Source organism: Amphibalanus amphitrite, unplaced genomic scaffold, assembly GCF_019059575.1.
Source record: "Amphibalanus amphitrite isolate SeventyFive unplaced genomic scaffold, NRLGWU_Aamphi_draft 000797F_arrow, whole genome shotgun sequence".
In the NCBI taxonomy this organism is placed as follows: domain Eukaryota; kingdom Metazoa; phylum Arthropoda; class Thecostraca; order Balanomorpha; family Balanidae; genus Amphibalanus; species Amphibalanus amphitrite.
Genome location: NW_024882291.1, coordinates 294,434 through 320,887, shown reverse-complemented (window position 1 = coordinate 320,887; position 26,454 = coordinate 294,434). Strand labels below are relative to the sequence as shown.

Here is a 26,454-nt window from a genome sequence, read left to right as displayed (position 1 = left end):
ATAGGACACACGTCATTGCTGAATCTGAAGCTGACTCGCAATATAAGAGAAACTCCCGACCGCAAACTAACACCGGCCAAATTGCCCCACACCCCCGGCCAAATAACCCTGCTAGTGGGGCAATTTGGCCGCCTTGCAGACCTTTGTAATACGTCACAATTTCAATATAAGTAATTACTCTATCATTTCAAGTTCACTGTCCAGTAAAGTAAAATGAATGCGACACCTGCCAGCGTTGAGAAAATGCAGAAATGTGTCGTCAATTTTAAGTTACATCGATTTCTAAAAAAAGCGGCCAAATTACCCCACTCTCCCCTATGTATTTTAGGTGTTGTTTTTATCTGCTGGGACTGAGAGCGTGAGATGATGTTTTTCGTACTCCAGCGTAGATGGGTAGCCATACGGCTTCCACGGTTGACAGTGATGACATCAGTCATCTTTTGCAAACTCGTTAAAGATTTGGGCTGTACGGGGATTCGACGGGGATGTCATCACTGTCAACCGTGGAAGCCGTATGGCTACCCATCTACGCTGGAGTACGAAAAACATCATCTCACGCTCTCAGTCCCAGCGGATAAAAACAACACCTAAGAATGATCCGCATAAAACTTGGCAGAAAGCTCGTTAAAGTACTTGGTCTGTATAGCTCAGAGGTAGAGCATTGGAGCGCTAATCCAAAGGCCCGGGGTTCGAATCCCCGTACAGCCCAAATCTTTAACGAGTTTGCAAAAGATGACTGATGTCATCACTGTCAACCGTGGAAGCCGTATGGCTACCCATCTACGCTGGAGTACGAAAAACATCATCTCACGCTCTCAGTCCCAGCGGATAAAAACAACACCTAAGAATGATCCGCATAAAACTTGGCAGAAAGCTCGTTAAAGTACTTGGTCTGTATAACTCAGAGGTAGAGCATTGGAGCGCTAATCCAAAGGCCCGTGGTTCGAATCCCCGTACAGCCCAAATCTTTAACGAGTTTGCAAAAGATGACTGATGTCATCACTGTCAACCGTGGAAGCCGTATGGCTACCCATCTACGCTGGAGTACGAAAAACATCATCTCACGCTCTCAGTCCCAGCGGCTAAAAACAACACCTAAGAATGATCCGCATAAAACTTGGCAGAAAGCTCGTTAAAGTACTTGGTCTGTATAGCTCAGAGGTAGAGCATTGGAGCGCTAATCCAAAGGCCCTACGGGTTCGAATCCCCGTACAGCCCAAATCTTTAACGAGTTTGCAAAAGATGACTGATGTCATCACTGTCAACCGTGGAAGCCGTATGGCTACCCATCTACGCTGGAGTACGAAAAACATCATCTCATGTATGTATGTATGTATGTATTACATTTGCAGGGCAGTCCACAATCAGCCGTGGCTATTATTGCCCCAAGTCATAAGATAATCGGTAAAATCGTGCAGGTTGCAGTCATCTCATTCATCGACACCATACAATAAAGCAGTAAAAACAGTCGCACACGCTCACAGCCCGGGCCATATCCCACGACCCATACGCACGGACGGTCTCACAAGGTCAAAACATGGGCTCTCACTGCTCGGACGAAACGCTGGTGAGACAGCTCGATACCTCCGGCAGGCAGCAAATTGTAGAGATCTGGCACTCTATACGCGAAGCGACGCCTCCCGGCCTCTGTCCCCGGCCTGGGTAGACGGAAGAGGTCGTCCTGTCGCGTACTTCTCATGCGAGTGTCACGGCATTGGGTAAAAGAGTTAACCAGCGAGTCTGGTTCACCCCAACGCAGCACCCTGTGCATCAGGTCCAACGTCTGAGCCTGTACTATCTGGCGAGGCGTCATCCAACGCAACTGCTCGCGGAGCCGGGAAATATGGTCGAATTTTCGACGGCCAAAAATCACCCTCAGCGCGAAATTGAGAATTTTGGTGAGTCTGTCAAAATTTCGCTGCGAACCATTTCCGTAAACAGTAAGACAATAGCGGATCCGCGACAGTACAAGTGCTGACACTAGCACTTTGATGAACCCGTCCGGAAGATAATGACGGCAGTGAGATAAGCCGACGAGCACACCGGCGCATTGCCGGCACAGCTCGGACACATGTGCTTCCCAGGTCAGTGCACCGTCGAAGACGACGCCCAGGTTTTTCACCTCTGCTTGGGGTTTCAAAGCTACTTCGCAAAAAGTTACTGTTATGTTCGGAAGAGAGCGCAGAGTCTGTCGACTGCCAAAGATAGCAAGTTGGGTTTTGTTTGCATTAAATTTCAGCGAGTGAGGACTAAACCAAGAGCTCAGTGATGACAGTGAACGTTCCATGCGAGAGGAGAGTCCCCCGACATCATCTTTCGGACCGCTCACCAACAGTTGGGTGTCATCCGCGTATTGAAACACGAACTCCATAAGCGTGTAGAGATAAGTCATTCGCGAAATAGTAAATAAGAGCGGACCTAAAACTGAACCTTGGAACAGGGCTGCGGAGTCGATGGATTTTAGGGTGACTCCGACTCCGACTCCGACTCCGGCTTCAAAAATCGACTCCGACTCCGACTCCAACTCCGACACCGACTCCGGACGGTTCTATTAACCCGCGCCCGGCTGGGGGTCCTGGATTTCCACGACCTGCTGGGGGGGGGGTGTCTGAACACCCCCCTTCTAACTCGGCTCCTGGGCCACGTAGCGATACGCGGAAAGCGGTGTTCGAAAGAGCGCCAAAAATAATGACGAAATCACTTCAGTCAATTTTTTGGTCAGGTCAAAGGGCAGGTCACCAGAGGTCATTGAAGGGAAAATTTTGCCGATTTCCAGGTCGAATGTCGACAATTTCCAAGAAGCCAACGCATAACTCGGGAACCAATAGAGCTACAGCGCCGCGGAAAAGTGCATTCGATAGCCCTATTAACGCCCTTTCTGAGTAATTCCCTCAGATTTGACCTAACGTCAGCAGTTTTGCCTGCAGGGGGCAAAAACTGCAAAAATTGCCGATTTTTTCGAAAACAGTTTTTCTGCAATAACTTTTGACCCAAGCCTTGTACGAGCTTACTTTTAACGGCATCGTGTTCCTCTTGTCAAGACGCATCGAATGAACTATAACTTGACCTTGAAAGGTCAACTTGAAAATTTGACCTCAGGTCAAGGTCATGACCTGACCGGAAAGGATCATGTTGCATATCAGTCAATCCGTATCGTCACGCTGAACACATCTAAGGCGTTTTCATCGCTCTAGCATGCCTCTATCAAAAGTTATTTGCGAAAAACTGTTAGATACCATTCGTGACCTAAGATGACCTCAGGGGCATAAACAGGGGTCACAGACACCATTTTCATGTTCAGTAAGTCTAAACCACTTGTAATTCAGTGTTTGGGAGTGTTTATAAGGTCATTTGTCCAAAAGAGGCGCATTTCAATTTTCTCCCCTTGACTTATAATGGGGAGGTCGCAAAATTGACCTGACCTTAGGTCATCGATATCAAAATTCTGAGATAAACATTTTGTACATGCTGTTGCTCTTAGCAATCGCTGAAAGTTTTAAAGCGATCGGTCACTCGGTGTAGCTATGGCAGACATTGAAACTTTTAATGAGGTGAGGTCACTTCAAGTGACTTGGTGACCTGAACTTGAATGACCTTGGTCTGAAATTTTCACAACATGTGTAGAATTGATGTATAATAAGCTGTACCAAAAACGGCGGGGCGAAGCGCCGCCGTTTTTGAGATATTCGCGAGAAACCACAAACAAGGGTTGTTCAAACACCCCCCAGCAGGGCGCGGGTTAACCCGCGCCCCGCTGAGGGGGGGGGGCAGAAAATGATCTTTCGTGGTAATTAATTAGTTGACCAATCGTCATTTTGAAATAAATTTTCTGTCAGACTAGTTCAGGGCACTGTTGTTCACTGTGCCAGCAACATTTTTACATATTGCATCGCTTTTCTGCAAGATAAGCTAGCTTTTTGTAAGCAGCTGTAAGACGTAATTAAAAACCATATTTATATTTTTAATTACACTTTTATAAAAATGTGATTTCGAGCGGCTAAAAACGAACATGTTATACTATCCTCTGATCACTCATCTTTCGTTCCATATAGGTGTTTTGCTGCTTTTCCCTGCTACTTTTCGAGATATGCGCCAGTAAACCACATGATGTAGGGGCAATTGTCACCTCGCCGCTCTTCTGAAGGCCCGGCGCTCTTTAAAGCGCTGGAACTTGTGAAAAACGAACACTTGTAATCTGAATAAAATATATGTCCCTGAGCTCAGAATTGACCAACGCACACAATACCGTCAAAATTGTTGGGCCAAAGTCAATAATTCAGTCATTACTAACCCCCAAACACAAGTCAGTGACAATCAACAACAACTTGCCCTTAAGTTAGAGTTTTTGAGAAATGTTATTTCGAGCCGCTAAAAATAACCATGCCATACAAACCACTAATCAGCTTTCTGTCATGCCCTACTCGCAGTTTTTGCCAATGCCTGCTACTCTTCGAGGTCACGTAACCTCACCATTAAAAGTAAATTACCCCGTTTACATGAGTCAGCGAAAATGACGTTTAGAACGGATATTTCCGTTTAGCGAAAAGTGCGCAAGTTTCGACTCATGTAAACTGGTTTGGGCGCGCAAAAATGACGATTACGCGGAACGGAAATATCCGATGAATTAATGGGAAATATCCGTTTAGGACGTCAGGCCTAAACGGATTTTTTGCGCATCTAGCAGAAAATGACATGAATATGCATGTTTTATAGATGAAATTTTTTAGTTTACACATCAAAATACATGTTTATGTTGAATGGTAGGTCTAATGACAATGAAATCCACTTTTTGCCCCTGATTTTGCGCCATTGTGGCAGATTCATGAAGTACCTACATAAGTGTTGAGAGGAACGTCCTATGCTTCAAAACGGAAGCATTCTAGTTGAGGGGTAATTTCCTTATTTCTTAGATTCAACAATCAGGGTTCAATTCCAGGGCAACCAACATAGCCTTCCCAGCCAGTCGCTCCCTATAGCCACTTGGAACAGCATGGTAGTGCCATTTAGTGCTTAGTACACTGGATATGATGCTTGATTTATTTTGCTTTAGTACATGCTCCCAAAAATGTTCTCTACCTAGGTACTGCAAACTTCCTAGCAGTGATTCAGATAACTTATGCTTCAGCGAACAGCCACCAGACGGCAGGGCACGCAGGCTGGTTGAGACAGGAACTTGGCTGCATGCCAAAATATACACAAGACACACAGCCAAATTTACTCAGTGACACTGCCATCTGCCCCCCACCCCCCACCAATATTTAAATGTTCTTAGATAATTGTTCCAAAGAAGTAGATTCTTCAGTGGTGGGAAGGCCTCTGAAAGTTTGGTTAATCTCGGATGGTGGAAGCAGGTAGGTACCTGGCAAGTTTTGTGGAATTTGTAGAATCATACCTAACCTTACCTACCAACCTAACTTTCAACCTACCATCCTTCAAACACACCTACATGCCTACAACCTATCATACCAAACTACTTCCTACCAATCTACAAGGTCAACCAACCTACCAAACCACATAGGTACCACTCGGACTTCATCTTCACATCTTACCTGGTGTGATTGAGAGTGGATTATTCTATGCATTTTGAAAATTGCACTGATAGTGTCTCAAAGTTTGGTGGTGAGTAGATGTAACTTCTGATATGAATAAAACACATGGTGATGGATCCTGTGTTGCACTCGACAGTCAAGCAATGCAATGCACAGCACAGGTCACATCTACTACACAATTCACCTAGTACTGATCTGACCCCTGCCTTTGAAGAACTGAGCAGCTAAAAGCAAAACATGAAAATAAAGTGCTGGAATATTCAAGTGCTTCAAATGTGTTAACCAAAATGTATGCACAATCCCGCACCACCCACTTTCATACCAATGTTTTCTGAAGTGTGGCACCATCCTGCACATCCTTTCATGCATTTTCATTTTGTCAACTTACTGGAGGTCAATCATGATGATCTATGACTATTATGAGCTGTCTTAGCCTTTTTCTGAAACCAAAAAGACTTTCAATATAGATGTGCGCTTCAATGTTGTCCAAGACCTCAATTGTTTTCTTGCTCTCTGACAGTTAATCACGCTTCTTTTACAGCACACAAGTAAAATAATGGCTTGTGCCATGATTATTTCTAATTCTACATACAAAACTTAACCCGCGCCCCAGTGGCGGTCTCAGCCAACTTCGCCCTAGTGAGGGGGGGCATATGTTACCACCCACCTCTAACTCAAAAACTAAGAGGGCTATAAAGACGCGGTAAAAAGCAGTCGATAGCTCTCAATGCGTACGTTTGAAAGTATTTCAGTCATTTTTCACCTTAGAGCAATATTGGGGTCACCAGAGGTCATCAAAGGTCAAAATTTGCCAATTGTCATTATATTTTTCAGAAAACATGCCGCTATCTCAGGAACTATGGTAGCTAGAATAACGCAGGGAAGAGCAATCGATAGCTTTTGAACTCTTCTTTTGAAAAGGTCATTATCAATATTGACCTCAGGTCAATGGTTTGGCCTCCAGAGGGCAAAAAGTCCAAAAATAGCTGTTTTTACGAAAAGTGTTTTTCGACAATAACTTTCGACTACAAAAAGCCACGACATTTCTATTGCCAGAATCGTGTTCCTCTCGTCGAGACGCGTCGAATGAACTATAATTTGACCTTGAAAGGTCAAGTTGAAAATTTGACCTCAGGTCAAGGTCATGACCTTACCGGAAAAGGTCATGTTGCATATCAGTCGATGCGTCTCAACAAGGCAAACACAATGAGACCATCCCCAGCGTTCTATCTCTTTCCAATCGCGAGTTATTGGCAAAAAACTGTTTGTAGCCTCAAGTGACCTCGGATGACCTGTCTAGAGGCTATCAGCAAAAATGACACCTTGGTCATCACGAGTGGACTAAATCATTGTGATTCTAAAATATTTGGACTGTTCCGATGCGTACACACGGATCTAGAGGCATTTTCATTTTTCTCCATTGACTTGTAATGGAAAGGTTTCGCCACTGACCTGACCTTAGGTCACGGATATAAAAAAATCCGAGATATACAAATTGTAGGCGCCCATAACAGCATGCAGACCACCAAGTTTGAAACCTTTCTGACAAACACTGCAGGCTGGACATGATTGCAAACTTTTTTTTAGGCTTGGTCAGTTAACTTGACCTGGTGACCTGACCTGACATGACCTGGGGTAAAAAATTTCACACATTGTCCAAAATTGATGTACCAAAAGCTACCCCAAGCGGCGCGGCGCTACGCGCCGCGGTTTTTTATTCACACGCAAAAAAACGCGACAGGGTGGTAACATATGCCCCCCCCCCCACTGGGGCGAAGGTTAAAAGAATCAAGTAAATTAAGCCTAAAACAAGCACAAATAATGCTTGATAGGAGCTGCGCCAGACATGTAAAAATGCGCAAAATATCCGTATTTTTCGGGCTGCCGGCGTAAAGGGAATTATCCGTTCCGGAACGGATTTTTCCGATAAGGCTCATGTAAACGGGGCCACCGAAACGCATTTTTCCGTTCCCTGGCTAATCGGATATTTCCGTTTAGGCTGAATGACTCATGTAAACGGGGTAAATGGGGAAATAAGAGAAAACTGTTGTTTTTGCGCATGGAATGATCTCAAACTATCTCAAGCACACGGAATCGTGATTTCATGCACTCCTTGCAAGATCCGATGCTTTACTTTTGCATTTTTTACCTTCCGTAACGTCATTTATGACGTCACTAGGGTCATAGTGGTTTCTCGTCTATAACTCGTAATCAAATTGAGCCAGCGACTCGGGAAAGCCACCAATGGACTCGGGAGGACATCCCGAATCGAATGATATGCGATACGACCTCCTTCGATTAAGTTGTGGCCTGATGGGCTCTGACCTGATCTTGACTCGAGGTCAACACCTTAAGTTGACCTCACCCGAACAAAAAGCATACCATTCGACGCGCCTGAGCCAGGCGAACACGACGGTGCCAAAACCGCTGCTCTGCGGCCATTTTTGCGAAATTATTTACCAAAAACCAAACCCTACTTTGCGCTTTTTGACTTAACCTCAGAGGTTACCGGTTGACCTGGGACCTTAAAATCGGGTATCAATCGTTCCGTCTTGTAACGGCGCACACGCTTGTGTTTTTCCGCGAGGCTCTAGCTCCATTAGGGGCGAAACGGCGTAAAGGGGTCGACCAACCCCCTACCCCCTCGGCCGGCCGAGGGGGTGGGGGGTCCGACAATAGGCCCGGCGAGTGTTAAGTAGCTCCACTTCGTTTTAGTATGTTTGCTTGTCACTGAGATCAACAATTCAATCACAAAAATAATTTCTAGCACTTTTCCGGGCCGCTGGCCCAGTGTGCACCGGCCGACTGACTGGGCGAGCGGCCGGGCGCCGCGCATGCGCCGCTGAGACAGAGCGCACGACCCGAGCAGCGGCCATGTCAGGGGCGCCTCCAGCAGGGCTGCTACGAAAGGCAGCAGCCGGGCGCTTTGAGGTCAGTTCTTCAACGTTTTGTATCAGCTCGGGGACAGAGCGCAGACGCTTTCGTTTGTCGTTATCGTCCACACTGACCTCCTCGACTGTGAAAACGTCATCCTGTTCTGGACTGGTCATCCTCGGATCCAGACAATCTCGGCTCGCCCCTGGTGCATCCAGGGCCTCGTTTCATAAAGCTCTGCCTAGTTATAGAAGACATAATTGAACACTAGCTATTACTTTACTTAATGGGAGCTTTCGAAAGCTAAAAAGCATTAAAGCTAGGGAAAAAGAACACAAACGGGCTATTAGAAACATGGACGAAAATCATTCCGGTATTTCAAAACACGTCATAGAGACGGGACACTCCATCGCGTGGGAGGGGGTCAAAATCCTGGCATTTGAGAGGGAGTGGAAAAACGGAAGATAAAAGAGGGTATTTTCATTGACAAGGCGAGGGGGCTTGCGCTAAACACAAAACCAGGTGTTCCAGTCGCAAATGTCTACCGTGTGTTAGACTGAAATGTGTGGTATTTTGTCATGTGCGTGTATTGTTATTGTGTGACGTGCTTGATGGTAGCACGATCGAAAAGAAACAGCGATAACTTTTTCAAAAAATATCCAGATGCGCCATTTTCGCTTTTTGTGGTGTCTAATGTAACTGTTCAATTTTATATGGATCTGTTTTAGTGTTTTGTAACAAGGCTGACGAAGAAAGCTGCATAGCTTTCGAAAGCTCCCATTAAATAGAGTAATAGCTGGTGTTCAATTATGTCTTCTATAACTATGCAACCGTCCCAGCTAAATAACAATATTTACAATTACATAAAGCTCTGCCGTAACTTACACCTTTCCGTAATTCACACCCTTTCAAACTACGGAGCGCAAATAAATCCGTTTCACAAAGCCACAACTGGAATTGTTTACACCTCCGTAACTAAGCACATCTGCGTAGTTGCCGTAATTTATCAAGCGTCCTACAAGTTACAATTTCATGTCAACACTTATTTTTTACGAGAAATTATAAAACAATTATGTTGAATTTAAATCTTAAAAATTATTTATGAAAAAAAACAAAATTGATATTGATGAACATCCTTTATTAAAGCAATATATTGAAAACAGCAGAAAGCCAGCTAAGCAGAAGTGCCTAACTACGAAAGTGGCGCGGCGCGGCGAATAAACAAAATTCCGATAGTGCCCACAAAAAGCGACTGGTACAGAAGATTTGCAGTTTCTTTTTCTCATATTGGCTGTTCTTTCTTCCTCGCCGGGCTCAACATTATAAAGTATATTAAAAATTAGCTTCGAATCTTCACATTAATTCAAATTCACGCAACATTTTTGTGCGTAGTTTACACCACTGATATCAAGAGCTTCATAAAATATTTGGCGTTAATTACGTCGTTTTATGAAACCCAAATGGCATCAATTGGTCCGGAATCGAGCATTTGCCGTAAATGAAGCTCCGTAATTTCGATGGCGTGAATTACTCCGGTCTCCGGCTTTATGAAACCGAATTGGCATCAAATACGCCAAATCTGGCATAATTCACGGAACGCCGTAAGTAATTCCTTTTATGAAACGAGGCCCTGCTCACTCACCGGAAAAACACAGAGTCACTGCTGCGTGAACTGTTCAGTTGCGCCATTTCACGAATTAGCTTTTCTGGTTCACTCACTTATCTTTATACTGAATTCCGGTGAGGTGCTCCTCTTGGTTCAGTCACATCGCCACTGCCCAGAGCTCGCGAGACGCTAGTGGCCACGTATGGCTGCGCGAGGGGAGCCGCGTCACGTCCGCACCCCACCGCTGACCTCCGCCAACTGACGTTAATGTTATAATTACGGCGTGAGTTATTGGCGAAAAACAGGTGGGGTTGGCGAAATCCGCCCCCTTCCACAGCACGTGTACGTTGCACTTCTTGTTGCTATATCATCCAAAGTTATCGTTGGCCTACTCTAATTTTCTCAGCACGTGTGCCTTACGTGTAGTGGAAGACAATATCTAAATTTATTTGAGCAAAATCGAAGGGTACTCATTTCTAAAAAAAAAAATATATTTTAAGAAATCAATTCAAAATAAAATAAATTCAAAATCATCAAAAAATGTAAAAATCACCAAATTTAACTAGCATAACTCCTCATGGCTCATGTACACCTTTCAGTTTGTTGGAATCAATAGCTCCAAAAATGTGGAAGCTATGGATCTTTCAAGATTGCAATACACGTCCAATTCTGCTCAAAAAGCAGAAGTTTAGTGCCTTGTATCTCTGTAGCCCGAGTGCATATGACAAAATCCGTTCACCCTTCAGAGGTTTCACGGTCACCCAATAGCCAATAGGTATACCAAGTTTGAACGAAATCGCAGAGGTGGCCGATTTTGGCTGTCCCGGTTGACAAGGAATGCCCCATTACCATTACCGATGACTGCCGCCCCCTGATGGGATGCCACCATTTAGCTGAGAGCCGCCCTCCAGAACCACAATGTTGCCCCTCAAGATCAGGGCGGAATCTGAGCTGAACTCTGACAGCGAACGACAGGTATCAGTAATTCAATTGTGCATCTTTTACTTTTCGCAGATCGAGGCTGTCTCATTTTGGGCGCCAGGCTGTCTCAAGACCGTTAGCTGTCTCCAACGTTAACCCGCGCCCCGTAGGGGGAGGCGAAACGGCCCCCCTGTCCTTTTCCGTCGATATCTCCTAAACGGCTGCAGATATCGCCACCAAACTTTCAGGACCTCTCCGGGCATCAATTTTACACATTGTGACCAAAAATTGTCCAGAGGCTATGATAGGTTGGCCACAAATGCCGTCATTCTGACGTCATGTTCTATCATTTTCGACCGAAAAAAGACCTTCGCGAGAAGACCTGTCAGGCCTACAGCTTTGAAGATACAGAAAAATGTTCAGACATAAAAAGTGTAGAATTTACAGGGCTACAAAACTGATATCTCGGATTTTTGACATTTTTGAGTTTTGATCCCCAAAAATCAAAAAAGCATTTTTTGATGTTTGCCAAAAAAATCCAAAAAGTTTTTTGAGTTTCGAAAACTGGAATATATGTGATAGCACCTACCATCTTCTATCTACATACCAAATTTCAGATCGATACCTCGATTTTTGGCCAAGTTATAGAAAAAAAAAACTGTTCAAAAATGATGACGTCAAATTTTCAAACCCAATTTTTGGCAATTCTAGACCTCGTAGAGTAAAACAAAGACCACCATTAGACTCCCCATGACGAGCTGCATCGAATCAATACCCATTTTATGCAAAAATATCAACTTGACCTAATTTGACCTGACCTTGACCTGACCTTCACTAAAACGTGACCTAAGCTGGCCCAAAAGGCTGCCTATCCCACATAATCGCATTTTTCATGCAAAATGGACCATAAAACATGTATCACACGACACTTTCATATTGTGACCCCCGGTGACCTGACCTCGCTGTGACCTGACCTGGTATCAGTGACCTCAGATAGCAAAGTATCTGTTTGACGAACAATGTACCATTGATGGTTTTCAATAACTTACCAATTTACTCGATTTCACAACACATTTCTTGAAATGCCTGTGAACGGTGAAAATCCGACCTTTGACCTGACCTGTGACGTCATCGGTTTGACCTAGGTCAATGAAATTTGGTCACAAGGTAGTTCCCCGGTGGGGCTATCGAACGCCGTTTGAATTTTGAAAATCGGCCGGTAAATTTCCGAGATCTTAGGAGGGGGGGGGGCCGAAACGCCCCCCCCCCCTTACGGGTGGTAGGGTACGCCGATAGCCCTACGGGGCGCGGGTTAACTTAGAAAATTTCACATCGATATCAATTGACCTTGAAGGCATCGTTCTAGGGTAACACAATTTACACCATAAATGGTACGCGGGTTTACCTAACCCAGTACCCACCCTTTCGTGTTTCTAGCTCTTTTGGGGGCCTAGATAGCAGAAGACAGAATCTAACTCCTGTCTGGGAATTATGCAAGGCGAATGTTCGGTGAGGTGAGCAGGTTTTTACTGAGCTTATTCCAATTCGATCATGCACAGCAGCATCAGCAGAGGTTGTCAATATCCATCAAGATCAAGGTTTTTGGATAAAAACATTTCAAGAAATGTGGGGTGTAAATTGCATTGATTGTACTTTATGAAAAATAAGCGAAAGGTTTTTTGGAACACCTAGTAAATCGTGCACGAACAATGAACGGGACGTCACAGTTTAGACTGACCTCCCTGTGACTTGCTGATAATGACGCCCCTCTCAAGAGAAAAAGTCGCCCTTTCGATGATCATGGCCCCACTTTTGCTAATTTCTGGCTACGCCACTGCTAACGACCATGATACATGTATTTCTTAAATCGATCTTCTTCGACGCCCGTTCCGCGGGCGTCCCCGGCTGTGTCACCAGGTGTGGGGTAGGCTCCCACTTCAGCCGTAGCCTGGGGATTGGGGAAAGATGGCCGGGAGGAGGAGAAGCCCTCCTGTAAATGGGAATATGAGCCCGTTGGAGGGAGTCCTGAATAAAAAAAAGCACGTACTCGTATAATAAAATAAATGTAATTATCGTGTTTTTAGCCCAAAAGTAGCCATGAAACATGTGTCAGATGCTGCGAATACGTTGCTGCAGGTTGGTGTGGAGAGTTGGTAGGTACAGAGAGCAGCTGCCACTTCCCGGTGCCCACTCACGTTACACATCTGCCGGAGGAGCGCCGCCTCGGCGCCCTCCAGCGGCGGCGCCGCCTGGCCCGCCTCTGGCGGTGCGGGTCGCCCGAGCGCGGCCGACTCCCACTCCAGGTGCTCCTGCACCTCCAGCAGGCGCATTGCCTGTACGACGGCGTCCGGCCGGCTGACGCGGCCGCCGCCAGCCTCCTCGGCACCGTCCAGCCGCCGCTCCAAGCCGCGGATATACTGTAGAATGTGCTCTGCCGCCGGGTCGGGGCCGGGTACCGGTCAGACGAGGTCACACGTGTACGGGTTAGAGCAGGGGTCAGACGAGCTCATGGTACGCGGTCAGCTATGCATTCTGCAATTGCCTTTTCAAGCTAAAAGAAGCTGCTCTCAACAGAACAAAAAAGTCAAAAAACAACACTCGAAATGCAAGTTTCACTGCCAAGAAAGAAAAAAACATTGTATCGCGCTTGACTGCTAGACAAGTGGCTGTGGCAAACTTGGTCCTGCCGAGGGAGCAGTGAGGCCGACTGGCGGCGCACCATTGAGCAGGTTCCTCTGTCGTTGGATGCTCTCCTCGAGCAGGCGCTCGCGGCTCTCGGAGCGGCGCGGCCGCTCGGTGTCGGCGGCCGGCGGCGGCGGAGAGTGCGCCGCCGGCTCGTCGGCCGCCGTGCTGCTGCTGCTGCCGTCGCCGTCGTCGCGCGGCTGGTTCAGCGCGGCGCCGCAGTTACTGCACAGCGAGCCCGGTCCCTGGCGCTCCTCGTCCAGGTACAGACACAGCTCCTGACCGCACAACAAATAGCCTCAGTATTTTGCCATGCTTAACCCTCGCCGGCACGGGGGTTCACTGGCAGATCCAGGGTTTCAGCGCGGGGGGGCATACCAGGTCACGGAGCCAAACCTAGGGTACCCCCAAATCCTGTTTTCTCATCGGATTTAGGCCACTTATTTTTCGTCATAGCCCTGACACGAGTTTTTTTTTTCTTAAAAAAAAAACAGAAATGGTAGGACACCTGACCCCCATTGGCAGATCCAGGAGGAGGAGGAGGCTTTTGGGACAACTACCCGGGCAGCGCCAGAAATCGACGAAAATTGGTGGGGCCGGTGGGGCCCTCAGAATGGCTGGTGAATAGAGCCGACCCAGGGCCGCCGGTGTGGAACCTTAAGAGGTACTGGCGTGGGACCATCAAAGGTATCAGTGTGGGTTCCCCAGAGGCAGTGGTGTGGGGCCCTCAGAGGCACTGGTGCAGGAACCACAAAAGGAACCGGTGTGGGCCCTCTAAGGTGCTGGTGTGAGGCCCTCACATGGACGCCGTTGTGGTGCCTCAGACACTGGTGTGACGCTAAGCCCACACCATTCACAGATGGCTGTGTGTGGGGCCCTTGGAGTTGTTATTGCGAAATGCGAATGCTTAATAACCCAGCAGGACCTCTCAGAGACCGACAAAGGGCCCTCAGAGGCCGGAAACGGGCCGTATGATGCCAACAATGGGCCTTCACAGGCCGGCAAGTGAGGGCCGGCAGTATCTTCAGGAGCCCTGTGGACGTCCTTAGAGATCGGCATGGTACTCTCAGACGCCGGTGAGGCCCTCAGAGTCACCGGTGTAGGACCTACAGAGTTACCGGTGGCTGGCTGCCAGAGGCACTGGTGTGGGGCCCCAGAGGCGCCGGTGTGGGACCCTCAGAGTCGCCGATGTGGGGCCTCAGGAGACACTGGTGTCTCAGAGGTGGCGGTGTAGGGCCCTCAGACGTGTCTGTGTGGTGCCCTCACAGTCGCCGGTGAAGACTTTCAAAGGCATCGTTGTGGGAGTCCTCACTCCTCAGAGACACATGCATGGGGGCAAGGGGTCTTCAAGAGACTAGCAAGGGCCAGCAGAGGCCTTCAGGAGCCCTGTGGGATCGTGGAGACCGGCGTGGTACTCTCAGGCGTCACTGGGAGCCCTCAGAGTCACCAGTGTGGGGCCCACAGAGTTGCAGGTAGGTAGCCGTCAGATGCGCCTGTGTAAGACCTTCAGAGGCGCCAGTGTTGGGCCCTCAGAGCCGCCGCCGATGTAGGGCCTTAAGAAATATTGGTGTTAGTCCCTCAGCTTGGCGGTGTTGGGCCCTCACAGGCGCCGTTATGGGCCCTCAGTGACACTGGTGTGGAGCCGTTCCATGCGGGTATGGGCCAGGACCCTAATTAGAGCTGACGCTTAATAGGTCAGCAAGGTCACTCAGAGGCCAGCACAGGGCCCTCAGAAGCCGGAGTGGGGCCCTTATGGAGATGTGTGATGTGTGGCGACTCAGGAGCCCGTGACTCCATGAGGTGCTCTCACGAGTCCTGCGGGTCTTATCTCAGTCGAACTAAGGCACGCTTGGACCCTGAGCGGCCAATGGGCACTGCAGGGCCTCTCGGGCCCATAGGGCACCACAGGGCATATTTTCCCATTTTGGGACGCAGCCCCCTCGCCTTGGGACGTAGCCCCTGCTAATTTGACCCACTGCGTCCCTGCCCTGTCCGGTTCCCTGACCTGTGCCCTGCTGTCTGCCCTAACCTGTACCCGGCCTTTCATCTAAAATGTCCTGTGCCATGCCATGCAACCTGCCGTGCCTTACTTTCTGCCCTCCTCAGTGCCCTACTCTGTTCCTTGCCCTATGCCCTTAGTCGTAGCACGTGCACTCTGCTCAACTTTGGGACGCAGAAAAAAAAAATTGTTAAAATATGCCCTGGGGCACCTTGCATCTAATGAGGCGGCACACAGGATTGTGCCCCCCCCCCCCCGGTTACGCTGCCTGGCTGCGGCCATACAGGCAAATCATATTCTAACTATCCCTATTCCCAAGCATAGGCGGCGGCCGATTCCTGGCTTGCGCAATATGAGTGCCATCGTTAGACAATACGGTCAAAAGGGTTGAAGCGGCATGACTCCCATGTGGTAAGAACTAAGAAGCAACATATTTTTAGACAAAATAAAACAATGACAACTAAATTGAGGTTACTAAAACGACTCTGATCACAAAAGTATTTACTAGGAACCCTTTCTAATCCATTTTTATTTAGTTCCTCGTTATAGGCGTAAGAAGTGTAAGTCTGAACGGGGGGCATACTTGTACTGAATGCCCTCCCCTAGCTCCTGTCGGGGGGGGGGGGGCATATGCCCCTAATGCCCCCCTGGATCCGCCAGTGCGGGGGTTGATGCAACCCCCCTAGAGTTTTTTTTCGCGAATAACTCGCGTAAAAAGCGACTGATCGCGACGGAACTTCCAGTATCCTCGCACTGATCAATTGTACACCTACCCTTAAAATTTCATGACCCTGACCGAAATGACCTTTGACCTGTGACCTACCTTCCGAGACCATGTTTGGCCGGAATCGCGATATGTGACACATCATGTCATAACACATGGCATGCCATGACAAAAACTGAAAACATCATCCCAAGTTGTTTAAGCTTTAAAATGCATAATTTTGGTAATTTTCAAAATAACGTGGCCCATATGCAAAAATAAAAATGGGGTAGTTTTGTTTTGGGGACCCAAGTTGCCTTCCTCTCCACGGTTGGATAAAATGGAATGAAGGAAAAAATAGGTGAGCCGACGAAATTTACTTAGCGTGAAAAAATAATATTTGGTAGCACTGATATGGTGGCGTTCCTCTCATTTCCATTAAAGTGACCATCCCACCTAACATTGGTTTTGAGTTAAGGTAGCCACATTGGGGTCCCTAGCTTGCAATTGCCGATTTGGGCACTCACAACCAGATATGTTTTAATTAGGAAATATTTGATTACGGAGCGAGCGAAGCGAGCGTTGACTTTCCTGATTTTTTTTTTCTTTCCTTAGATTAACGGAAATTTCTGAGTATGACCCCGTTTCCATGGGCATCACTGATCCGGATCAGTGTTTCGTAAGGGCTTAGGCTGCCCATGGACACACCCGTAATCCCTTACCGCTGATCCGGATTTTAATCCAGCTTCGAAAGAAGCTGAGCCGTTACGATAGGGATTAAAATTCACAAGTCGTTACAGCGTTTAAACATTCGGATCAATCGCTACATTTTGTAACAATTGCTACATTCTTACAACAATGGAGTCATCAGAAGCAAAGCTTATGAGCAGCTTAACATCGTTTTTTGACAAAACAGGTGAAAATACCTTGGATGCCTTAAAACCATGGTAGAACTTGTAGGCAATCGTTCGTAGTTTTTGCTTGACGTCTTGGAACTTGAAACGTTGAGGAAGTTGAAGATTCTTAAACGTACTTAAACGTGCCGAAACCGGTCTGGAATATGATTACTGCCTTGAGCTGTCTTTTGGTTAAGTTTCTTTTACTTCTACGACCAAAACATGAACGATAGGAATTAATGTTGAGACTTTTTATTTTTCATGTTCATTGCCTTAATGGGCCTAGCTGCATATATCACAATCATCAAAAATATTTTATTCAAATTATATTGTTATTAGAATGATATGTTTCAAAATTTAGGCTATATTATAAAGATGGAAACCATTGGCAGATATTTGTTTGTGCATTCCTCCGGCACGGTGTCGGGCATTCCGTTGCTCAACACAACATCTACCCGTAATTTATCTTGCTACGATTTATTGTGCCAATATTCTAAATCTATTTGTTGGTGTTAAATGGCAGATCAATGTTGCAATATTTCCAGCATTTTTCATTACCCGTGTAATTCCTTGCAGCACAAATGCAAACTTTCTCGATGTTGCATCATTTGTCTGTCAACTATTATCACATTTAAATTTAAGACGAAGAGTGTGCGCCGCGCAGTAGCGCAGCGGTAAGGTTTTCGCTTCGTGAGCGAAAGATCTCGCGTTCGAAACTCTGGGTCGCTCGCAACGATTTCGGAAACAAGGAGAAGTGAGACGAACGAATTGCTATGTAAATTTAATTGTTTATTATTTTGTAAACATGAATCGAACTGAAAAATGAGTTATTGTAGAGAGTTTGGAAGATTTTCCCAATAGCCGAGTTTGCTATGGGTATGATAAAGGGAAGCCAATATTCAGGACGGAAGATTCCGGTCGATTTCTGCACAAGACCAGGCAAAAATGTTAGCTGGACTTTTTATCAATTGCCAAAGTGCGCCATACTCGTCTCTCCTAAGTCGATCAGTAGTGGCTGAGCTCTTATTTCACTGATCCTCTGATCAGTACCGGCTTTGCCCATGGTTTTCGACAAGCACCTCACCTGGGACGCTCACGTATCGGCCCTCGTCCAAAAATGCAACGGTATCCTCATTGGGCTGTCCCACGTGCGTCACCACATCCCTTGTGAACTTCTGCCAACCGTGGTCAGCGCCTTGGTCCTCTCGCACGTCCGATATTGTCTCTCGGTCTATGGAAACGGGTCGGACAAAAACACACAACGCCTCCAAAAAGTTCTCAATTTTGCGCTGCGCGTTGTGTCCGGCCGAAGAAAATTTGACCACATATCGGACGTGCGAGAGGAACTGGGCTGGCCTACCGCCCGTCAGTTGTACGAAATCCACTCTCTTAACTTCCTCCACAAAATACGCTGCGCCGAAGAGCCGGATACTATGTCCTCCCAAATCCTGGCCAACTCTTCCCTTCGCTCACGCTCAACCCGGCGGGAAACTGATCTGTCTCTCCCACGCGTGAGAACCGAAGCAGGGAGGCGGCGCCTGCTCTACAGCATAGCCCAGTTGTACAACCGTCTGCCCCATGACATTAGACATCTCCCTCTGGGAGCTTTTAAACGCTCTGTTTCCGAGTTGTATTTGCGTGTTTAAGGGTGCGTTTCACGCGTAACGCTATGAGAAACGTTTTTCGTAAATATCTATAAATAAATATCATCGTTGCTTCGATTGCCTTGGTTTTTGGATATGTTACGAAAGACGTTAACCTCGTCATCACAGAGTGGTTACCGTTGTTCTGCAATCCACATATACTGAGCAATTCAGACAAACATATTGGAAAATCAAAATTTCAAACGAATAGAACTCAACAACGGATTGTCGCGCGACTGTCATGTTTGCAGTTTTGGACTGACGAAGTCAAGGAAAACATTTCCTAGCAAGCCTTTTTTCAAATTTTGTACTATGTTTTGCATGATACAATTTTCATCTTACAGTGCATTGCATGAAAGCCATGACAACAATTTCAAAAATGTGGCTGCTAGGAATCATAAAGACATCGATTCTCTACACAATCCTGTAGAGTGAATCATCATTGCATGCAGCACTATGCAGTTCTATTCATTTGAAAGCCATTGCACAGCAAGTTCATAAAATCACCGAGAGATGTCTCTGGCTGTATGGCCCGCGCGTTTCGACGGTCCCCTCGGCTCGTCACTCAGCGGCGTTTGTTGACACAGTGTCACACCCATTAGTTACGGCGCTCCGCTGGCGTTCGGCCGCCGTCGAGGTGCCCTGAACCCTCCCTGCTAAGTTTCGCCGTGACCAGACGGGTCGGAGACTCATCCCACGATCTATCCATGAGCGGCGCCCAGCCAGGCGTCTCCTATCGCGCGCCTCTCACTCTTGATCGGGAGTACGCCGGAAGGAGCTTGTGAGCAACTGAAGACTTTGAAAAAGTCACAGATTTGTGTGAGTGGTATTACGAACAGCGAACAGGTATATTTTGACAATAGGTATTTGACCTGACCTTGGCAGTCGGAACTGAACATAAATAATGAAAATAACCAGCAATACCCATAAATTCCATAGAGACATAGACCCAAGTGACGTGAGACCAAATATCAGTTCGACTGTTATGTCAAAACCCTCGCCCTAGCAGGGTATTTTTCATACCCATCCCCGGGCGTTTCGAAACTAAGCGTCGTTAGCTCGCTTCGCAACAAAGAGCAGTCGATTGCTGTTAACGAGTACATTCTCGCGATTGGTGGTATATTTTTTTACCCTAATTTAATATTTGACCCAGCAGGTCAAAGGTCAAATTTCGGGGAAAGCTGCAATTATCCAAATTACTTAGCCAATATTGGTAAATCTATGAAAGATAGCGACATGAAACCATCTTGACCGTGTTTCTCAACGAATTAGCAACAAAATGATATATAATTGATTGCATCTCAGTCAAAATAGCGTCTCTAGAGATAGTTTTTCACGTATCACTTTTGAAGTAATAAAGCTAGGCAAAAACTGCATAATAGCAATTAGCAGCACCGCAGTCCTCTCGTAAGTTCGCCTCGTAGCATATACAGGGTGTCCCAGAATTACCCGGACATTTATTTTCTGGCTAAAAGTACGACTGCGCTCGCTTCTAATGATATACAAGCATCATACTTTTATCAGATATCCCTTAGCTATCGAGATTGGGGACTGTGTGCTTTTGGTGGCCGGTAACGACTCGAATCAATTATTATCCAGAGTCAAGTAAGAGTAGTCCTTTTCCGTTTTCAGCTTAAGCCACTAATAGGCAACCATGGTGAATCAACTCCCGTTCTCAACTTTGTAAACGGACTTTCGGCATGGTTTTTGCTGGAGAGCTTCAGCAGCTCATCTGCAAGCAGTTAGGATTGAGCAAAGCGCAATTATATCAGCTAACGAAGCCAGAGAGAGCAAGAGATAAACCTGATTGACAAGCTTGGGCTCGGCCAAAAAGGGCCATGCACCAGTTGTCAAACAAGTGGTTGCTTGTCATAGACAACAAACGTCACCGATCTAGCTAAAAACTAGCTAAACAATAGATCAGGATTATCTACAAAACATGAGTCTACTTTGCACCACTATCTTCGACAAAATTTTGGAATTTGGGGTCCTTCGCCAGAAAAATATGCGAAAACTACGGGAAAAGCAGCGCAAATCACTACAATTCATCCCAAAAACATAACATATACAATATAACAGTATATGGCACACTTTGTGGTCTAACGAAGGTATTATGTCATTTGAACCGCCCGAAAAAGGCTTGTGTGAATGTCAGATGGCTACAACGCCCCAACAGGAGAGACGGCCAGGCACCCGTCGAAAATCAAATTGTGAGACATTTTGAGCCACCGTGCACTCATTGGCTTGATGGATGCCGTGAACCAAATTGCCATGAACGGGTTTGTTTTGGAAACCAAATCTGTTGGAAGCCAAAGGTTGCGCAATGTTCAGACATGGAGCTTCTCCACTCCAGATGTAAAAAACGCAGCAAAAGTGGCGTAGGCAGAAATTTTTGTTTTGGGGATAATACCTTATGGCCTGGGAACACTTTGATGTCAAGTTTATCTTATATGATCGTATTACACTCCGGCAAGAGGTCAAAGAAAACAGGCCTACACCCAGTTTCGGGAGATCCGTAAAACAACTGAGACCAGCAATGGCTGGCATTTTCAATCATTGTCGGCTGATCTTGTAACAAGCGTATCTATTGCAGGTGCTATTTCACAGCCACCCTAGTTGACTATACAGGGTGATCCAAAAAATTTGGAACCCCTAATTTTTAAAATGTCTATAAGTCCGAAAGTATTCACTTTATTGACAAATTGCGAACACCATTAGAATGAGCATTAAATCCTCCATAAAATCACGTCAAATTGGTGCATGTATGTTGTAAAGCATTGGCACACTATTAGCTTTTGGAATGAGCGTCAGAAAACTGAGTGAAACGAAATCGCCAAATGTTAACAGTGCGCTGAAATCCGTTAGCACTCTTTTTGTTGTCTTTTTGCGAATAACACCACATCCAAATTCAATTTTATTTCATAAAAGTTTAACAGAAGCACACAGTAGAACAGATACACGCGTCCTAGCTTCCGCTATTCATCCCAGCATGTGCTCAACGCGAGCTCTGTGGGCCGTCACGCTGGCCTGCAGTTGCTTGGGGACTTAGGGTGTGTCACTAGAAACAGATCAAGCGCTTCCGCTGATTTTCCTTGTCCCTGTGTCTATGGAAGCCCATTGGTGCAGTTCTTTTTTCCATGCATCGAAAATTCGATCGGCGCCGGCTGAGAGAAGTTCGGGATTTATCGTGCCGCCCGGCGTTGCAGTCTCCATGTTTGGCGTAATGCGTTTGATGACACTAGCACCAGCCGCGCGCGTCTTCGCCTGTTAGCGTCGACAGACGCTGTCAATACGGATGTAAGCAATGCAAACGAGACAGTATCCTCTGTTTAGACAACGGTTACACAGAAAAGATGCATCTTTGCCATTCAATAGCAAACTGAATTCAACTGAATTAGCATTTGCCTACCTTGCATGGTTCAGGGGACCGATTTTCTTGCAGGCCTCCTTTGCGGAGATGTTGCCCGTCCGCACGGCTCTGGTGAGCTGATACGGCAGGAGTTGTTCGCTGCTGAGGTCGGCGATGATGTTGTCCGGCAGATCCAGCTCTGGGCCGCTCACCGGTCGGAACTTCACGGGAGAAAGACGGTGCACGGAGGCGCCGGCTGCCTTGCCCAACGGCCCCGTGAATGATCCGGGTCCACTGGTTTTGCCGTCCAAGTTCTGGAACACCTCCCTGAGTACAAGCTCATTCGAGTGCAGCTAGCAAACAAACCAATGGACCGTTTTCTCTTGAATAAATTCAAGCTCCAAAAGTCGGCATATTCCACCAGATCTGCCCGTATTGACAGCCGCGCCATCGCAGCCTATTAGCCAGAGTGGCAACGTTTATCAGCTCATTGGCTTGATCAATGGCTTTACCCGAAATTGGCGTTAAGTTGGAGAGATATTAGTTTCCTGGTTCTGCTACATTAGCCACATGTTCCTCAGTTGCCCTGTAGCCGCCTCGGCCCGTGCTAGCTTGATAATGCCTTCCATAAAAGTACTTACATGGCCTTGAGCTCAGCGTCGCTGTGTTGTTGGTCCCGCGCGGCCACTGTACTTTGTCTCACCCGGCATCTTTCTCTCCATACTTTTCGGGTCGACCAGCAATTCTGTTTTGCCGCTCGCTACGCGACCGATATCCATCTGAAAACCGTTGATGACGGCCGCTACAGCACGGTTGGATAAACCATACCTGTCAGTCAGCTGCCAGTGCAGTGTTTGTCATATCATCATCGTTTGAGTCTTTGATGCATTCCTTCATCTCAAATTCACTTGTGACGTCTTCATTGCTGTCGTTGGTGTCGGTCGTTGCCGATGAGTCTACCTGGCCTGTCTCGTCGATATTGACGCCGTTGGAACAGGTACGGAGGTGGGAAGGACCAGCTTGACCTACGTCGCCCCTCCCCTCGTTCCGCTCCCGTCTCATTCTAAGGCTCGCAGTCTTAGGTCGTTTCCTCGTCTCCTCGTAGTCCACACCACCCAGTCTCATCTTCCGAACTCCTCTCTGGTCTCGAAGGAATGCTACTTCCGCTGGCGGTACCCGGTTTGAAAGTGGACAGGTATAGCTTCGCCGATCTTTACAGCGGCAGCGGGCGATGTCAAAAAGCTTACGATTTACGAAACAGACTCGCTTCAGAAAGACTTTGTTTCGTTTGTCTCTCCGGCATTCTTTTGGGCACCTTGTTCGATCGGCGAAATCTTTCGTAGAATTGCTTTACCTTCCGAACCACATTGTGCATTTGTATCGTTGCTATGCCCTCACTCGACCACATTGCAACCACCGCTTCCGCTGCTTCACGTAAACATGCAGTGACTGTCCGCTCACTTTTTCTATCCCCTGCCAAGAGTCTCACATAGTTCACTACATCTCTGTTTGTATAGGCAGCTGATTTACCGGCAGCACACTGGGAGACCCGATAACCAAATGTTTCGCCTTGCTTCGCAACGGCATCACTGCGACACGGATAGTCCGATTCGATTGCGCCACACGCATTTCTGCTCACGCCGCAGCTGAAACCAGACTCACCCACGTTTTTCGCAAGCTCGTGTGCCTCGGAGAGACAGCAAATGACTCGAAAGTCGACACATTGTGTTGCCGAAGGAGGGGTGATACCCGGGACCCCGCTCACGTTGCCCTCTGTCCATCTGTGCTCTCATTCTCCCTGCCCCACTCATGATAGTCTTGCCAAGGCTGCAGATGGTATGAATCATCTGTGGGTCCCTGAATGGCCTCAACACATTAAGATAACAGTATGTTTCGTCCGACGTCCATTTAAACAAGAAATAGCAATCGAATTTTAACCGTCAAACGGTGTTGGCCGCTACAGGCCGACGGCGGGTCATATGGCTGGTGTTAGCGCTACGGTACGCATTGTGTTCAGTATGGAGACTTCAACGCCGGGCGCCACGGGAAATGTCGAAATCGATTGGGCCCGCGCCGCCTGAATTTTCGGTGCAGCGAAAAAAGAACAGTGCCAATGGGCTTCAATGAACCCAGGGACAAGGAATATCCGCGGAAGCGCTTGATCTGAGACAAAAATATTAGATATGACACACCCTATAATGGGGACAGCTCCGACTGCGCGGGCCAGCAGTTTCTGGGACAACTGGTCCCAGCAGGCTATCAGCCTTTCCTTTCCTTACAATAGCATGTGAATGAGCTATTTTCATTCATGAACCTCCAACAAGCGACATGGTCAGAACAGCAAACCGTCAATCACTGATTTGCGCATAATGTTCAAAACCGTTTCACTGAGTTTCGTGACACAAATTTTATAGGCATATGTCTAGGGCAATATTTATAATAATAAGTAAGTACAATCAACTTCGTTTTATAGAGAATTGAACGCTTTTTCTAATGGTGTTTGCAACTTATCAATAAAGTGAAAATTTTCTGACTTAGAGACATTTCAAGTTAGGGGTTCCAATTTTTTTGGATCACCCTGTATAGGACGGTAAAAAGAAAAAAGCGCAATCATGTTTGCCTTATTTTATACGCTAATTAACAATGTCCGGGTAATTATGGGACACCCTGTATGTGTTGACTTCGAAAGAGGTCAAAGATTGATCTCGGATCACATAACCTTAAGCCTGATACTGGTGGGGGCTAATTTTTGCCCCTCCCACCGTAGCTCCGAAACTATTAGACGGATTCGCAAAACTCAAAAGGCGTTCGATAGCCCTGTTGCATTGAGAAAATTAATTTCATTGACCTCAGGGTCACTGATGACGTCACAGGTCAGGTCAAAGTTAAAATGTTTCACCGTTCACGGGCCTTCTAGAAAATACGTTATAACATTGATTTAAAGGCATTTTGTCGAAAATCATCGATAAAGCGTCGGTTGCTAGTACCTACAGAGTACAGATGTTGCCAAAAGACGTCACTGATACCAGGTCAGGTCACAGAGGTCAGGTCACCAAGGGTCAACACATGAACCCAACTTTACTAGGGCCGTGTGATTCATGTTTTGTGACCAATTTTTCATTTCCAACTCAATGGTTTTGGTTAGACGACCATGAGGGACGATTTAGGTTACTTTCTGGTGGACGTGGAGGTTGGGTCAAGGTCTGGTAAAAAAGGTCAAAGTTCGAAGTTGATACTTTTGCATAAAAAGGGTACCTATTTCGATGTACCTCATCACGGGGAATCCAATCGGTCGCATAACGTCTTCAATTTTGCGACCGATACCCCCGAACCCGATTACGACACGCTGACGAAGTTTTGTGATAAAATTCGAAAGCTCCGACCCGAACGATTTCTTGGGGGATTTAAGTCCGGATGAACTTAAATCATAATTACATTATAAGTAATCATGATTACATTATAAGATTCCGAGACATAGGTATAAGTTGTAGCTACCAATGGCCTTATTACATCGTGCACTGCAACTTTCAAAGAACTCAGGCATCTACTGTAGCTCTGAAGAGGTGACAAAATTGCAAAAAGGTGTTTTATAAAGCATATTCTTCTGTGCCTTCTGATGCGATAGTCCGGCACTATACACATACAGTGTAGCTCATGCTGATAGCTCATGCAATAACCCGAGTTTCGAACATCTAGGATATACCTGAACTTGGTGACCTAAACTTCTGAGACCGGGGTTCCACAATGTCACACACGATGAGAAATTAATGCATGATAAGCTATGCCAAGTTTCGCGGCGCTTATACGGGCAAACAAAAACTTGCAAGTTTGACAGTAAAAAAAACGCCCCACTTCCCCAAGCGAGGATTCATGAAGCTAACACTATGAATGTGACTGAAGCTGCTTTCCTGTACCTCATTCTGTTAGCCTTTGCATTATTCCGGTCTTTCCCTACCCGTGTGTGTCGGCGCGGGTTCGGCCCAATGTGATTCGACTGTGCCTGACATCTGGTCCTTTCCGCCCGGCCTGACCGGCGCGGCGGACCCGTGCCACTCCTCCCCGAACTCGCGGGGCGCGGATGGGGAGGGGCGGCCCGGCAGTCGAACATGGATGGACAGAGGAAATGTGATACTTTCCTATGACAACAAATCGGCGTTCAGCGCTAGGGCCATCTACTGGTCTAGAATCGTATCTCTATGTCGGCAAGATCCTCGCCAGGTGGTGTAAAGGTC

The 26,454-nt window shown here is 46.8% G+C and overlaps 1 protein-coding gene across 1 annotated transcript in view; it reads right to left on the bottom strand.

Annotated features, from left to right (window-relative positions):
* Positions 1-12,575: 12,575 nt before the first annotated feature.
* The window catches only part of LOC122366329 (coiled-coil domain-containing protein 85C-A-like), a 53,450-nt gene continuing 39,571 nt past the window's right edge, over positions 12,576-26,454 (bottom strand). Inside the window, exons 4-5 of the mRNA XM_043338491.1 lie at positions 13,670-13,910; positions 12,576-13,381 (exon numbers count right to left, since the gene is read on the bottom strand). Coding sequence (XP_043194426.1) covers positions 13,020-13,381; positions 13,670-13,910 — 603 coding nt within the window. The 3' untranslated portion in view covers positions 12,576-13,019. The remainder of the gene's footprint in view (positions 13,382-13,669; positions 13,911-26,454) is intronic.